At 39.9% G+C, this 13997-nt stretch overlaps 2 protein-coding genes across 2 annotated transcripts in view; one reads left to right on the forward strand and one right to left on the reverse strand.

The window, feature by feature from the left end:
* LOC117511335 (spindlin-1-like) overlaps positions 1 to 1663 on the reverse strand; it is a 72833-nt gene extending 71170 nt beyond the window's left edge. The window contains exon 1 of the mRNA XM_034171363.1: positions 1512 to 1663. The gene's annotated coding sequence lies outside the window, so the exon portion shown is untranslated. The remainder of the gene's footprint in view (positions 1 to 1511) is intronic.
* Positions 1664 to 1876: 213 nt separating this feature from the next.
* LOC117511337 (hippocampus abundant transcript-like protein 1) overlaps positions 1877 to 13997 on the forward strand; it is a 54350-nt gene continuing 42229 nt past the window's right edge. Inside the window, exon 1 of the mRNA XM_034171364.1 lies at positions 1877 to 2128. Coding sequence (XP_034027255.1) covers positions 2111 to 2128 — 18 coding nt within the window. The 5' untranslated portion in view covers positions 1877 to 2110. The remainder of the gene's footprint in view (positions 2129 to 13997) is intronic.

Below are 13997 nucleotides of genomic sequence, written 5' to 3' on the forward strand. Positions count from 1 at the left end.
CGGCATCACTGAAAGCAGCCAAAGAGAATGATATGTCTTTGGGATGGTTATGAGTAATTTTTCTCTAATAGTTAAAATTTTATTAGCAAAGAAAGTCATGAAGTCATCACTAGTTAAAGTTAATGGAATACTCAGCTCAATAGAGCTCTGACTCTTTGTCAGCCTGGCTACAGTGCTGAAAAGAAACCTGGGGTTGTTCTTATTTTCTTCAATTGGTGATGAGTAGTAAGATGTCCTAGCTTTAAGGAGGGCTTTTTTATAGAGCAACAGACTCTTTTTCCAGGCTAAGTGAAGATCTTCTAAATTAGTGAGACGCCATTTCCTCTCCAACTTACGGGTTATCTGCTTTAAGCTGCGAGTTTGTGAGTTATACCATGGAGTCAGGCACTTCTGATTTAAGGCCCTCTTTTTCAGAGGAGCTACAGCATCCAAAGTTGTCCTCAATGAGGATATAAAACTATTGACGAGATAATCTATCTCACTCACAGAGTTTAGGTAGCTACTCTGCCCTGTGTTGGTATATGGCATTGGAGAACATAAAGAAGGAATCATATCCTTAAACCTAGTTACAGCGCTTTCTGAAAGACTTCTACTGTAATGAAATGTTATTCCCCACTGCTGGGTAGTCCATTAAAGTAAATGTAAATGTTATTAAGAAATGATCAGACAGAAGGGAATAGTGTTATTCCCTATCAGGCAAAAATAACTGGTCTGTGACCTCTACCCCTGTTTTATATGACAAAATAAAGGGAACATGGAAACAAATTTTTTACCAAAATCCATGAGGTTTTGCAGTCCTGTAGTTGTAATGACTAGCAGCTTCACATTCTATATTATTGTCTTGTAGAGAGTAATGTAAGATATGGTATACAATAAAAATATGACTGTTGACTGTTTTTATTTTAGTGTTCACAATGGAAAGTTGATTAGTACTAGTATATTTTTTTGTTTAAATATCAGTGACAATATTACACTGTTATTCCATGAGTGAGCAGAGTCCTCAATTGCCATTAATCAGACCCCCCCCCCTCCCCCATTTAAAACATTTCTGGATCCACCCCTGCATTAAACTCTTATCTGGACAGCAAAAACCTCCAAGACATTCATTTTATTGAAGATATACGAGAGAAAGGCAGCAAAACATTTTTAAAAATATTAAACTAGTCAAATTAAATCATTTCAATGTGAAATAAATTACTTTTTCGTGGCAGAATGACTACTTTGTCAGTCTTATTTGTGACCGTTTGCGACCGTTTTTTTCCCGTTTTCTCTGAAAATCCTGATCTACGCTGTTTTGTTGTTTAATCCTAACAGTCGGGCTTTTTCCACCCAAACATCGTTAAACTTTAAAAAAAAAAATTAAGGTCGAACAGACTTTTATTTTAATCTCTTCACCAAAAACTACTTCACTGTTGGATTCCGCCTTCCTGTCTCTTGCCAAATAGTGATCCAGACAGACTCCTGGCGGCGCGGTTTGCTGCCAAATACTGAGACTGTGTGCGTGTGTTCACCTGCTTTTGTCGGAGTCGTGACGGCAGAAGAACAGAAACACGAACAATGTCCCACTTCTGTTATGTATTAATACATTGAAATGTCACCACTGTACGGCTGCTAGCGAGCAGCTAAGCTAAACAACGTCACACAGCAGCAGGATGCTGTTTCAGTTCTGCAAAAAGTGGGCGGTCACAGGATTGGCCGATTCAGAGTCAGAGTAACTGGTAGTGTGGTGACGTCAGAACCGACCTGAAAGCAGCTCGTATTTTTTGAGAGAAAAAAAAAATGCGTGTCTGTTCGTTTTGTTGTATAAGACAGCCTGTAGGGGCGGTGTTTGCCGTTTCTTAAAAAATAGTTTCGTTTCATGAAATGACAGTACCGCCTATCTAGTTTAAGCTGATAATAAAAACATGAGTACAAACTAATCAGAGCGGAGGAATTTTGGTTCGAAGGAGACGAGCCCACCGCCCCCTTTCCGTTAGCGAGCCAGCTCGGAGCAGACATCCTGGAAGAGTCGGAGCCGTGTTGGGTCGAGGTGCCGCGTTGTGAGCTTCGTGTGAAAATCGTTCCGGCAAAATGTGAAACAAACCGGGAGAAAGCCGAGGCCACCGACGTCATGCTGGTCCGGAGCTCGGTGAGTGTCGGTCTACAGCCAGCTAGCTTCTGTTAGCACTGCCGGCTAATGCTGCTGAAATAGCAAAACAGTGATGTCAAACAGACCAACTTCACAGGATATGAAGTTTACAAAGCAGTCATCTTTATTTTAAGCATTAGCCTGTAAAGCTAACCGAGTTGTAATGTGTTAGACAACCTGCTCTTCGTCCTGCGTGATTAACTTGACTGACTCTGACTTTGAACAAACTAAATGTCGGTTATCTCATCAACTTGGATCTCTAGGCCTCTGTGATATCATAAAAGCTCACACTGAGCTTTAAATGTGTGGCTTTTTGTGATGTCATAAGGCTGTTTTTTAAGTTACTGTCAGACTGAAGAGCATCCAACCGTAGTTAAAGAAAAAAGGAACTAATTCCTTAGCTGTTTAACAGCTCCGGAGAGCACCCATTGTAACAATAACATATATGTTTATAGTACAATTGTAATATACATCTCGCAGTGAAAGCCAGCTCTCTGAGATCTTGCTGGATAGGGTGACTTGATTTCCGGTGTCGCAGTCAGAACGGTCCCCCCTTCTGATCGGTCCGCCCCGCCTTCACTGCACACGCATCATTTCAGAGTGTCAGCAGGGATTTACCAATTATCGCCTTGTTTCTGCTTAAAACTGCGCTCCAGTCATCATCTATCTCAAGGCCCTGTCACACCTTAATGATTTAGCCTGCGTATGCCTGCCGTATTAAAAACACTGGCACACGCTGTTGTACGTCTAATAAATTAATGCAGCTGTCACACCTTGACAATTATCCAGCATCTGCCGACAGCCCCATTTACACCCAGTAGTTGTAGTCGGTACTGCACAGTGTGGTGCGCATCAGAAAAAGAGTAATTTAATGTTATTTTATTTTTTATTTTCATTTTTTTATCTTGGTGGACCAGTTTCATTGTATACAGAATGCTGATGAGTGGACTGGCTATGGGAAACGCTGGCGTGAATGAAGGGAGGGCTGTCTCTTTACATGTTGAAAGCGCTGGCTGCTTCCTGATCAGTGAATAATCAGGTCCGCTGATCAGGTCATCACAGACCTGAATAATGAAACGCTGTGATGATTTAATCTTTTAAAGCGCCAGTCAGCCATGTTCAGTTGTGCTGTGTGATCTATCCGTGTGATCTGTCGGTGTGGTGATCACCGACAGTAACGGTGCTTTAAATGTTTAAACAGTGCATTAATCAGGCGTGATCACCCTAATCAATCGATCAGGTCATGTGATGTACCACAGCAGCAGCACCACTTTTACACAATGTCATGGGTTGTCCAAACATACCTGTATTGATGATACACAATTCTATTCAGTGGTGGGCACAGCTAACCAGAAAGTTAGCTTCGATAACCATTAATCAGATAACTTGAAAAGTTATCTTTTATGACGATAAACTGCTAAAAAATGTATCTTTATTACAGATAACAGATAACCATTAGTATTGATTTGGACGTGGCTACATCAGATTACACTGTTGGCTTCTGATAAATCAGCTTCACTTTAAGTGCTGCAGGGGCTGCTGGGTAAATTCAAGGATCACAAACACAAAGACACACGAAAAATGAATAAATAAAAAATAAAACCCCAAACACTGTCATCATCTTTCAAAAGCAGTAAAACACAATATTAGAAATCACAGTTTATCTCGGTATTAGATACACCGTCATTTACAAACTAAAAAGCTGCTGCTTTTTTCACACGCTTTGAACCCTGCGGCTTAAACAACCGAAATACATCCATTAATGCATTGATTGGCAGAATAAAATACACGTAGTAAATATAAATTCTTACCTGTTAGTTTCAGTGGGATTCATCTGAATAAGTAATCCACATAAAGCGTCCTTTTGTTTAATCCAAAACAGTGTCTAAACGTGAAGAAAAGTCCCTCTGTGCACACAGCTGCGCCATGAGAGCTCCTCTCCTACACCTTGGTGATTAAATTCCAGCCACAAAGAAATAAAATAATGTTAAAAGTAGTCTGTTTTGTTTTTGTGTCGAGTGGACGAGTCACGGTAACTTCCAACGTGAACCTGAACTACACTACCCACATTGCTCCCTGCGTCGAACGGCCAATCACGTTTTGCGCTTAATGATGATGTCATCAGCAAGCGACAGGCAGCCAGTCTGCTAAAAAGACAACAACAACAAAAAAAAAAACAGACTAAAATGTTAGATTTTAGGGTTTACAAATGTTTTTGACTTAAACTTTACCAGCAAAAAAAATTTTATAGGACTGAAAGTTATCAGAAGATAATTGGTCCGAGGATGGTTTTAAAACTTATCTGAAAAGTTAATCCAATAGAAAAAACATTAGCTTCGATAATTATCCGCTATCGGATTAGCTGAACTGTGCCCACCACTGATTCTATTTATACATAGCACTTCTGATTGGTCAGTTTAGATCACATGATTAGGAGGGTTTGTACCTTCACTTTTGTTTTCTGTCTGTATGTATGGCCAAAGTTACAAGTGGGGATCTTAAACACTTTCTCTGGAAAATATTAGTTATTATGTATGGTTGTGATGATTGTCATATATACATTTTATACTTGAAGTAGGAAACAAGAAAATGCTTAATGAGACTTGGGCTCAAACCCAGAGCCTTTGGTCCAAAAATCTGATTCCCTGCCACTTACATCATGGCGTCTCACACATACTCTGTACATACTGTAGATGTTGTATTCTGTACAAACTTTGTTTTACCCTCTTTGAAATGTCTATACATTAAATAACAGTAAATGAAGTACTAGCCTAACTAATTTACCATAACAGTGCAATTTATCTGATTTTTTCCAAAGTAGCTGCCACTTGGCAGTGTTCAGAGCAGCCAAATCCTCCTGCACCATTCGACAAAAGTCAGAATGTCAGTTAGTTTACTGTGGTTGCAGGGCACGGTAAATAGCCTGTAATATCACCAACAATATATCTCGTAAGTAATCATACAGTTGAAGAATGAGTTAATAGGATGCTGGGGGCTGAGGGGATTTAGGGTACCATGTGCAACAGAATGTGGTTTGCAGTTTTCTCCAGGTTTGAATCCCTGCCGGTGTCAAATACTGAGATTACCCCAGTACCAGATTTGTTTATTCACTATCTACACATGTGAAAAACGGAAAATTTGTTCTGTATTGCGTTTACTCTTTGTGTGGAGACCAAACTCGGGTTTAATGTGAATAAATTCTTATCTTACCTCTTAATGATATTGCCTCCCTGGACTCATTCAGCAGTACTCTGTCTGGACAGGGTTTGACTCAAATGAACAGGTGAGTTATTTTTCTCCATAAATTGAAGCTCTGGTTTTGGTCAAACCATATTGTTCTTAATCCTAAAGCTAAGCACATGTCAATTTTGGTATATTGGAAACAAAAGCTGAATGTACCCATGAAATTACACCCTGACAGAGTCTATTTTGCGCTTCCTGTTTGTTGCACAGTACAGAACAGACTTCCTGTTTTTCACACATGCGCAGATAGCAAATATACAAATCTGGTACGGGTCATTTTTACGTAATTATTGTATGGCCTTGCCTTACAATATAAAGCGCCTTGGGGCAACTGTTTGTTGTGCTTTGGCGCTATATAAATAAAATTGATTGATTGATTGATTAATCTCAGTATGTGACACGGGTGTCGCAGACCGAACGGTCCGCCCCTGCGTATAAGTTTTCCCCTCTTCAATCAGCTTTTTAATCAAACTAAGCTGTTCTTCTGAACAATGTCTTGAACGTCCCATTTTCCTCAGGCTTTCAAAGAGAAAAGCATGTTCATCAGGTGCTGGCTTCATCCTTAAATAGGGGACACCTGATTCACACCTGTTTGTTCCAGAAAATTGACGAACTCACTGACTGAATGCCAAACTACTATTATTGTGAACACCCCCTTTTCTACTTTTTTTTACTAATAGCCCAATTTCATAGCCTTAAGAGTGTGAATATCATGAATGCTTGGTCTTGTTGGATTTGTGAGAATCTACTGAATCTACTGGTACCTTGTTTCCCATGTAACAATAAGAAATATACTCAAAACCTGGATTAATCTTTTTAGTCACATAGCACTACTATTATTCTGAACACTACTGTACGTTCAAAAACCACACGTCAGACTCGTGGTTCCAGAAGCAAAATGTAAATAGAACCTTTTTTTTTTTTTAAACTTTATCTACATTTATTTGTACAAAAACTCTCGATGGGAGACATCAAAGTTAAAAAAAATAAATAAAATAAAAAAATACAAGACTTTACATGAGTTGAAGAAAGGGGTGCAGGGGTGGTGGCCAAGTGGTTAATGCACTTGGTTTCAGTGCAGAAGGTTCAAGGTTCAAATCCCACCTCTGCCACATTTCTCCATGTAATGTGGAGTTGCGTCAGGAAGGGCATTCGGCAGAAAACCTGTGCCAGTTCAACATGCAGATCCACCTTGGATTTGCTGTGGCGACCCCGAGTGCAAACAAGGGAGCAGCCGAAGGGACTTACTTTTACTTACATGAGTTGAAGAAAGGGGGGGAAGAAACAGAAGCTGCTCTCCCAAAGAGATGATCACTGTTTATGCTCTCTCCATTTCCGCATCAGTGTTTGCACAGGTACAGTGCAAAAGGCTGGGCGCTTGTAGCGCTTCAGCAGCAGGATACCCTCACGACGGCCGACCAGAATATCAAACAAGTTTGATTTTCATCCAACCATACGATTGACAATAAGGAGGTGGTCATGAGAGGTTAAACCCAGCTTGTTACTCCATGTATACTACACGACGCAGGACATGCAATTAAGCTGAAACTCAGCGTGATCCAAAAAATTCTCGCACGAGTGGAAAAATTGGATGAAAAAGGGCCAAAACTCGCACAGTGTAAACCCAGCTTTAGGGTCAGTTTTAAGCAGAAACAAAGCCGTTTCAAGCAGGAATGAGGTGACAATCTGTGAACTGCTAATGATGCATGCGCAGTGAAACCAGGGTGGACTGGTTTTCAGGGGGGACTGTTCAGCCTGCGACACCAGGACAGTCTTTTCTGCTTGTCTGTTTCAGTCTCTCTCTCTCTGTCTCTGTGTGTGCGTAATAAAAGAATGTTAATAACTGCACACTATAATTTTAAGCTTTGTAAAAACTTTTAGAGCTGTGAAACAGTTGCACCATTCATTCTCAATCGTTAATCTTTCAGCAGTTTATCATAATAATTATTTATTTTTAAATCAAGAGTTCTCATATGATGTGAGCAGTGAGTAGAATGAGTGTTAGGAGTCAGTGGCTTGATTGCTAATAATGTTTTAATATGACTAAGGTTATAGAAAGTGGACTATGAAAGAAGGCAGTAACACCACAGCGGTCACCACCACGTGGTTTAAAACTAAGAGAACGTTTAACAGCCGCTGAAGCGCTAATCTTCACCACATCCCATGATTGAACGAGAACGGCTGAAAAGGGAGAGATGAAATAGTTTGAATGATTGGTATCGACGTGTAATACTGCAAAATGATCTTAAAACCCATTTGTTTAAAAAAAAAAAAAAGCTTAACAGATCATCAGGAGTGTTCACATCACCTCTACTTTCCTCTGCCAGCTTGCAGCTCTTCATGACTCAGCGTGGCCTCCTGATGCTAAACATGAGCAGATGTCAGGTGCTTCCTGGTGACAGTTTGCTGCACATTCTCACACGTTTTAATGCTGACAAGACTGAAGAAATGGCACCTTAAATTAACACTTCAAGCTAAACTCAAAACCACAACATTTAACACACTTTAGACATTAGTATAACTTCAGCTCTCTGAGTGTTGAGCATCGGTTCCCAATATTTATTATTTTTATTAGTATTTTTGTTGCACATTAATATTTAGTTGCTTCAGACATAAATCAGAATCCAAGATACTTGACTGAAATTTGACCTCCAGACAAAGTTACAAAAAACCAAGTTATTCCCATGAATAATAAAACATATTTAGGAAATTATTATTTTTTATACACGTGTTCAGTTCTCAAACATTTTTTCATGTTTAATATTAAAGTTGTGTAGCTGAGTGTACTGGGGCAACACACTGGCTTAGTGGTTAGCACTGTTGCCTCACAGTGAGAAGGTCGTGTTCGATTCCCACCTGTGGCCTTTCTGTGTGGAGTTTGCGGGTTCTCCCCGTGTCTGTGCGGGTTCTCTCCGGGTGCTCCGGCTTCCTCCCACATCCAAAGACACGCAGATTAGATGGACTAGAAACTTTAAATTGTCCATAGGTGTGAATGTGTTTGTTTGTCTACACGTGTCCCTGTGACAGACTGGTGTCCTGTCCAGGGTGAACCCCAGCTCACGCCCTGTGACTGCTGGGATAGGCTCCAGTCCCCCTGTGAACGCTAAATGAAGTAAGCGGTTGAAGATGAGTGAGTGAGTTGAGTATACTACAACCTTTTTTCAATAAACAAAACAATAACCAAGGTTCCCCAGGGCCAAATAAAACAAAAATGATGATAATCATTTTGAGAAGAAAAAGAAAAGATAAAAATGGATATACATGGAAAATAGGAGAAACCAACCATAGCTTGCCCCCATACAAATCTTTCTCTGTTCACATTTTTCTGCCTCAGTTCTTCTCATTCTCTTCTTTCCATCAATACATGGTAAAATATACCTTTAACTCCAACTCTGAGCCCGTTTCAATTAGTGGATAATGTATGGAACAATTATAGAGAAAGAAGAAATAGAAGAACAAAAAAGGCAAAATACTGCACAATATTCTATATTCACTTTATACCCATTCACTGTTCACATGTACGGTGCATCCGGAAAGTATTCACAGCGCTTCACTTCTTCCACATTTTGTTATGTTACAGCCCTATTCCAGAAGGGAATAAATTCATTTTACAAATTTATTAAAAATAAAATCTTAAGAAATCACATGTCCATAAATATTCACACCCTTTGCTCAATACTTTGTTGATGCACCTTTTCAGCAATTACAGCCTCAAGTCTTCTTGAATATGATGCCACAAGCTTGGTGCACCTATCTTTGGGCAGTTTGGTCCATTCCTCTTTGCAGCAGCTCTCAAGCTCCATCAGGTTGGATGGGGAGCGTCGGTGCACAGCCATTTTCAGATCTCTCCAGATATGTTCAATCAGATTCAGGTCTGGGCTCTGGCTGGGCCACTCAAGGACATTCACAGAGTTGTCCTGAAGCCACTCCTTTGATATCTTGGCTGTGTGTTTAGGGTCATTGTCCTGCTGACAGATGAACCGTCGCCCCAGTCTGAGGTCAAGAGCGCTCTGGAGCAGGTTTTCATCCAGGATGTCTCTGTACATTGGTGCATTCATCTTTCCCTCAATCCTGACTAGTCTCCCAGTTCCTGCTGCTGAAAAGCATCCCCAGAGCATGATGCTGCCACCACCATGCTTCATTGTAGGGATGGTGCCTGGTTTCCTCCAAAGAGTTCAATCTTTGTCTCATCAGACCAGTGAATTTTGTTTCTCCTGGTCTGAGAGTCCTTCAGGTGCCTTTTGTCAAACTCCAGGTGGGCTGCCATGTGCCTTCCCCCCGATCGTTCAGTTTAGATGGGCAGCCAGCTCTAGGAAGAGTCCTGGTGGATCTGAACTTCTTCCATTTATGGATGATGGAGGCCACTGTGCTCTTTGGGACATTCAAAGCAGCAGAAATGTTTCTGTTCCCTTCCCCAGATTTGTGCCTCAAGACAATCCTGGCTCAGAGGTCTATAGACAATTCCTTTGACTTCATGCTTGGTTTGTGCTCTGACTGTCAACTGTGGGACCTTATATGTAAACAGGTGTGTGTCTTTCCAAATCATGTCCAATCAACTGGATTTACCCCAGGTGGACTCCAAATAAGCTGTAGAAACATCTCAAGAATGATCACTGAAAACAGGAGGCACCTCAGCTAAATTTTGAGCGTCATGGCAAAGGCTGTGAATACTTATGTACACGTGATTTCTTTATTTTTGTAATATTTTAAATCAATTTGCAAAAATCTAAAAAAATAAAACTTTCCACATTGTCATTATGGGGTATTGTGTATAGCAGTGGTTTTCAATCTGTGAGGTGTGCCCCCTCTGGCAGGGCACCAGAGTTCTTCTGGGGGCGCAAGGGTTGGGTATCGACAACCGGTTCTTTTCGAGAATCATGAAAGAAATGATTCGATCCACCGGTATCAATAGCCTTTTTGCTTAATGATTCTTTTATTGTTTTATCAGAGCGGCCGTTGTTTTTGAGGGTGTTTTATCGGGAAAATGATCCTTTCTCTATGTTGATTACAGACCCTGCAGCAGGTCTATAATCAACCACTTCTGCAGCGGCTGTTCTTGAACCAACGAGGCAGTGCTCAGACCCACTGCTTCATTGGTTCATTGCTTCGCTGCTTTTCAGAAATGGCAAGTCCGCTTCTTAACCCCTCTCAAAGCCATTTAAAGATGTCAATTTTTAATTTCTTTTTTAAATTTTCAATTTATTTTCATTTATATAGCGCCAAATCACAACAGAGTTGCTTCAAAGTGCTTCACACAGGTAAGGTCTAACCTTACCAACCCCCAGAGCAACAGTGGTAAGGAAAAACTCCTCTGAGGAAGAAACCTCAAGCAGACCAGACTCAAAGGGGTGACCCTCTGCTTGGGCCATGATACAGACAGAAATTACAGAACAATTCACAAAACAATTCATGGACGAATATACGAGGATCGCCAACACGAACACAACTCCCATCTCTGGATGGAGCTGCACCTTAAACAGAGAGAAAAAACAGAATCAGGCATCAGAAAGACAAAAAAATACTGTATAATTTGCCAGCATTAAACAACAAGAAAAACAGAGAAATACTAAGGTGATCGCTGGGCACTAGCCCTAAACTTCACTAAAAGACCCAGAATTTAGGTAAAGTTGAGGCCGCGGCCCACTCCAATTACTAATAAAATTAATTAAAAGAGTAAAAAGCGTAAAACAAAACTGTACCAGTATGCTAGCTATATGAAAGGGAAAATAATTGCGTCTTAAGTCTGGACTTGAAGGTCTCCACAGAATCTGACTGTTTTATTGATGTAGGGAGATCATTCCACAGAACAGGGGCATGATAAGAGAAAGCTCTGTGACCCGCAGACTTCTTATTCACCTTAGGGACACAAAGTAATCCTGCACCCTGAGAACGTAAAGCCCGGGCCGGTATGTAAGGTTTAATTAGGTCAGCTAGGTAGGAGGGTGCCAGTCCATGAATAATTTTATAGGTTAGTAGCAGAACCTTAAAATCTGATCTCACTGGGACAGGAAGCCAGTGAAGAGATGCCAAAATGGTTGTAATGTGGTTGAACTTTCTTTGTCTAAAGTCTGGCTGCAGCATTTTGAACCAATTGGAGACCCCTAATGCTAGACTGCGGTAAACCAGAAAATAGAACATTGCAGTAGTCAAATCTAGAAGAGATAAATGCATGGATCACGGTCTCAGCATCAGCCATAGACAGGATGGGACGAATCTTTGCTATATTTCGCAGGTGGAAGAAAGCAGTCCTAGTAATATTTCTAATGAGGCAGCCAAAGGACAACGAAGGATCAAAAAATACCCCAAGGTTCCTCACTTTGTCAGTGTGATGTATGACACACGAGCCGAGGCTGAGCGTTAACTGGTCAAATTGATGCCGATGTCTCACTGGACCAAGAACCATCATTTCAGTCTTATCAGAGTTTAAAAGTAGGAAGTTTCTAGACATCCAACTTCTCACTGCTGCAAGGCAATCTTCTAAGGATTTTATGTGAATGAGATTACCAGCAGTTATTGGCATGTATAACTGAGTATCATCTGCATAGCAGTAAAAGGTAATCCCAAAACGATGCGATATGTGCCCAAGGGGTGCTATATAAAGGGAGAAAAGCAGGGGGCCTAAGACAGACCCCTGTGGAACCCCAAATTTCATGTCACTAAGGTTAGAGGTAGTGTTACTGTACAAAACACAGTGAGAACGACTGGTCAAGTATGACGTCAGCCATGCAAGGGCACTCCCAGTAATCCCAAAATGATTTTCCAGTTTATCAAGTAGAATATGATGATCCACTGTATCAAATGCAGCACTGAGATCTAACAGCAACAGAACCATAGTGGTGTCTGAATCCATTGTAAGCAGAAAATCATTCACCACTTTAGTGAGAGCCGTCTCTGTGGAATGATATTTTCTAAAAGCAGACTACAGTGGCTCAAAGAGATTATTCTCAGTAAGATAGTCTACAAGCTGCCGTGACACCACTTTTTCCAGAATTTTAGAGAAAAATGATAGATTTGATATCAGCCGATAGTTTGTCAATACACTAGGGTCAAGATTATGTTTCTTAAGTAATGGTTTAATCACTGCAGATTTGAAACATTTAGGAACAGATCCAGAAGTTAAAGAAAGATTAATCATTTCCAGTGTCAATCATGAGTCAGTTTTGTGCGGATTAAAGTCACTAACTGGGACTCTTCTCTTGTTACAGATAGGAAATGAGAATCATCATCCATTCCGTTTGCACAGCTCCAAACACTGTGCCGTTCTCTGCCGAGTCAAGTTAGAGTCTGGCCAGAATTAATAACTTCAAAGCGATTCACCGTTTTAGATTAAATGACTCTTTCCAAACATTGGAATACAGACAACAGACTAAAACATTTTTTCCTCCCAAAATGAGACATCCTGCGTTCTTTATGAATTACATAATGTTGTGTACTCTGGACAAAAGAGGAAAAACACCATCCAGATTATTACCAGTGAAAAGTTCAAAAGCCAGCATCTGTGATGGTATGGGGGTGTGTTAGTGCCCATGGCATGGACAACTTACCAACTTACACATCTGTGATGGTACCATCAATGCTGAAAGGTACATCCAGGTAATAACAAAGTTGATCAGTTTGAACATTAAATATGTTGTCTTTGTGGTGTATTCAATTGAATATAGGTTGAAGAGGATTTGCAAATCATTGTATTCTGTTTTATTTACATTTCACACAACGTCTCAACTTTATTGGAATTGATTCATGCCATTAATGTCTGAAAGGAAATGCTTTTGAGAAAAACTACAGATTTTGTTTATTTTTATTTATGTCCAGAGATCAAGGATCCAGTGACCAATTTAATATTTATTTACTTTAAGACTCAATAAAATGTTATTGACATAGAGAACCTGTAAAGCCTATTTTTAGTACACAGAAAATTCATAGGAGGTATTGATAAGGGAATCGATAAGAAATCTGATCTATAAGCGGAATTGATAATGGCATTGATATTGATAAAATCTTATCAATACGCATCCCTTATTTAATATTATTTATGTTAAAATGTGTTAGTTATGCTAAAGACTTTTAAAAACACAGAGATGTTAATGATGTTTAAAATATAACAAAAGGTAAAATAGAATAGAAAGTTCTTTAAAAACATGTTTACAAAGGCTGAAAAGGTGTAAATGCATAGACGGTTCCTTAAAAACACACAATTACTTTTAAAATGAAATGAATAAAATGAAATGGGCCTGTATCAACTACACGCAAATGTGTTCTTTCCTTCTTTTGGAATCACAGATATTTTGGCTCGCTTCCAGGATGGTGGGATTCCCTCCTCCCCACTCTCCCTCAGGATATAATTAAAACATTTTAAAAGCATAAGTGTCAAAAGATATCTGTACACCTTAAACCATTCTGCTGGAAATCCATTTCCTCCAGGGACCTTATCTGTCAACCTCTGCTTTTATAATATCCTGTATTATTAACTTATTTTGTTCCTCCCGTGTTGATGGCAGGTCCAAAGACGCAAAAAAAAAAAACCTTTACAATGTTATCGGTATTTAGGAATTTTTAAGCTCAAAATGTGACATTTCATTCCATTTCGGTGTGTAACTTTGCAAAAACAATGTCGGACTCTGTAGTT

This window comes from Thalassophryne amazonica, chromosome 5, assembly GCF_902500255.1.
Source record: "Thalassophryne amazonica chromosome 5, fThaAma1.1, whole genome shotgun sequence".
Lineage (NCBI taxonomy): Eukaryota > Metazoa > Chordata > Actinopteri > Batrachoidiformes > Batrachoididae > Thalassophryne > Thalassophryne amazonica.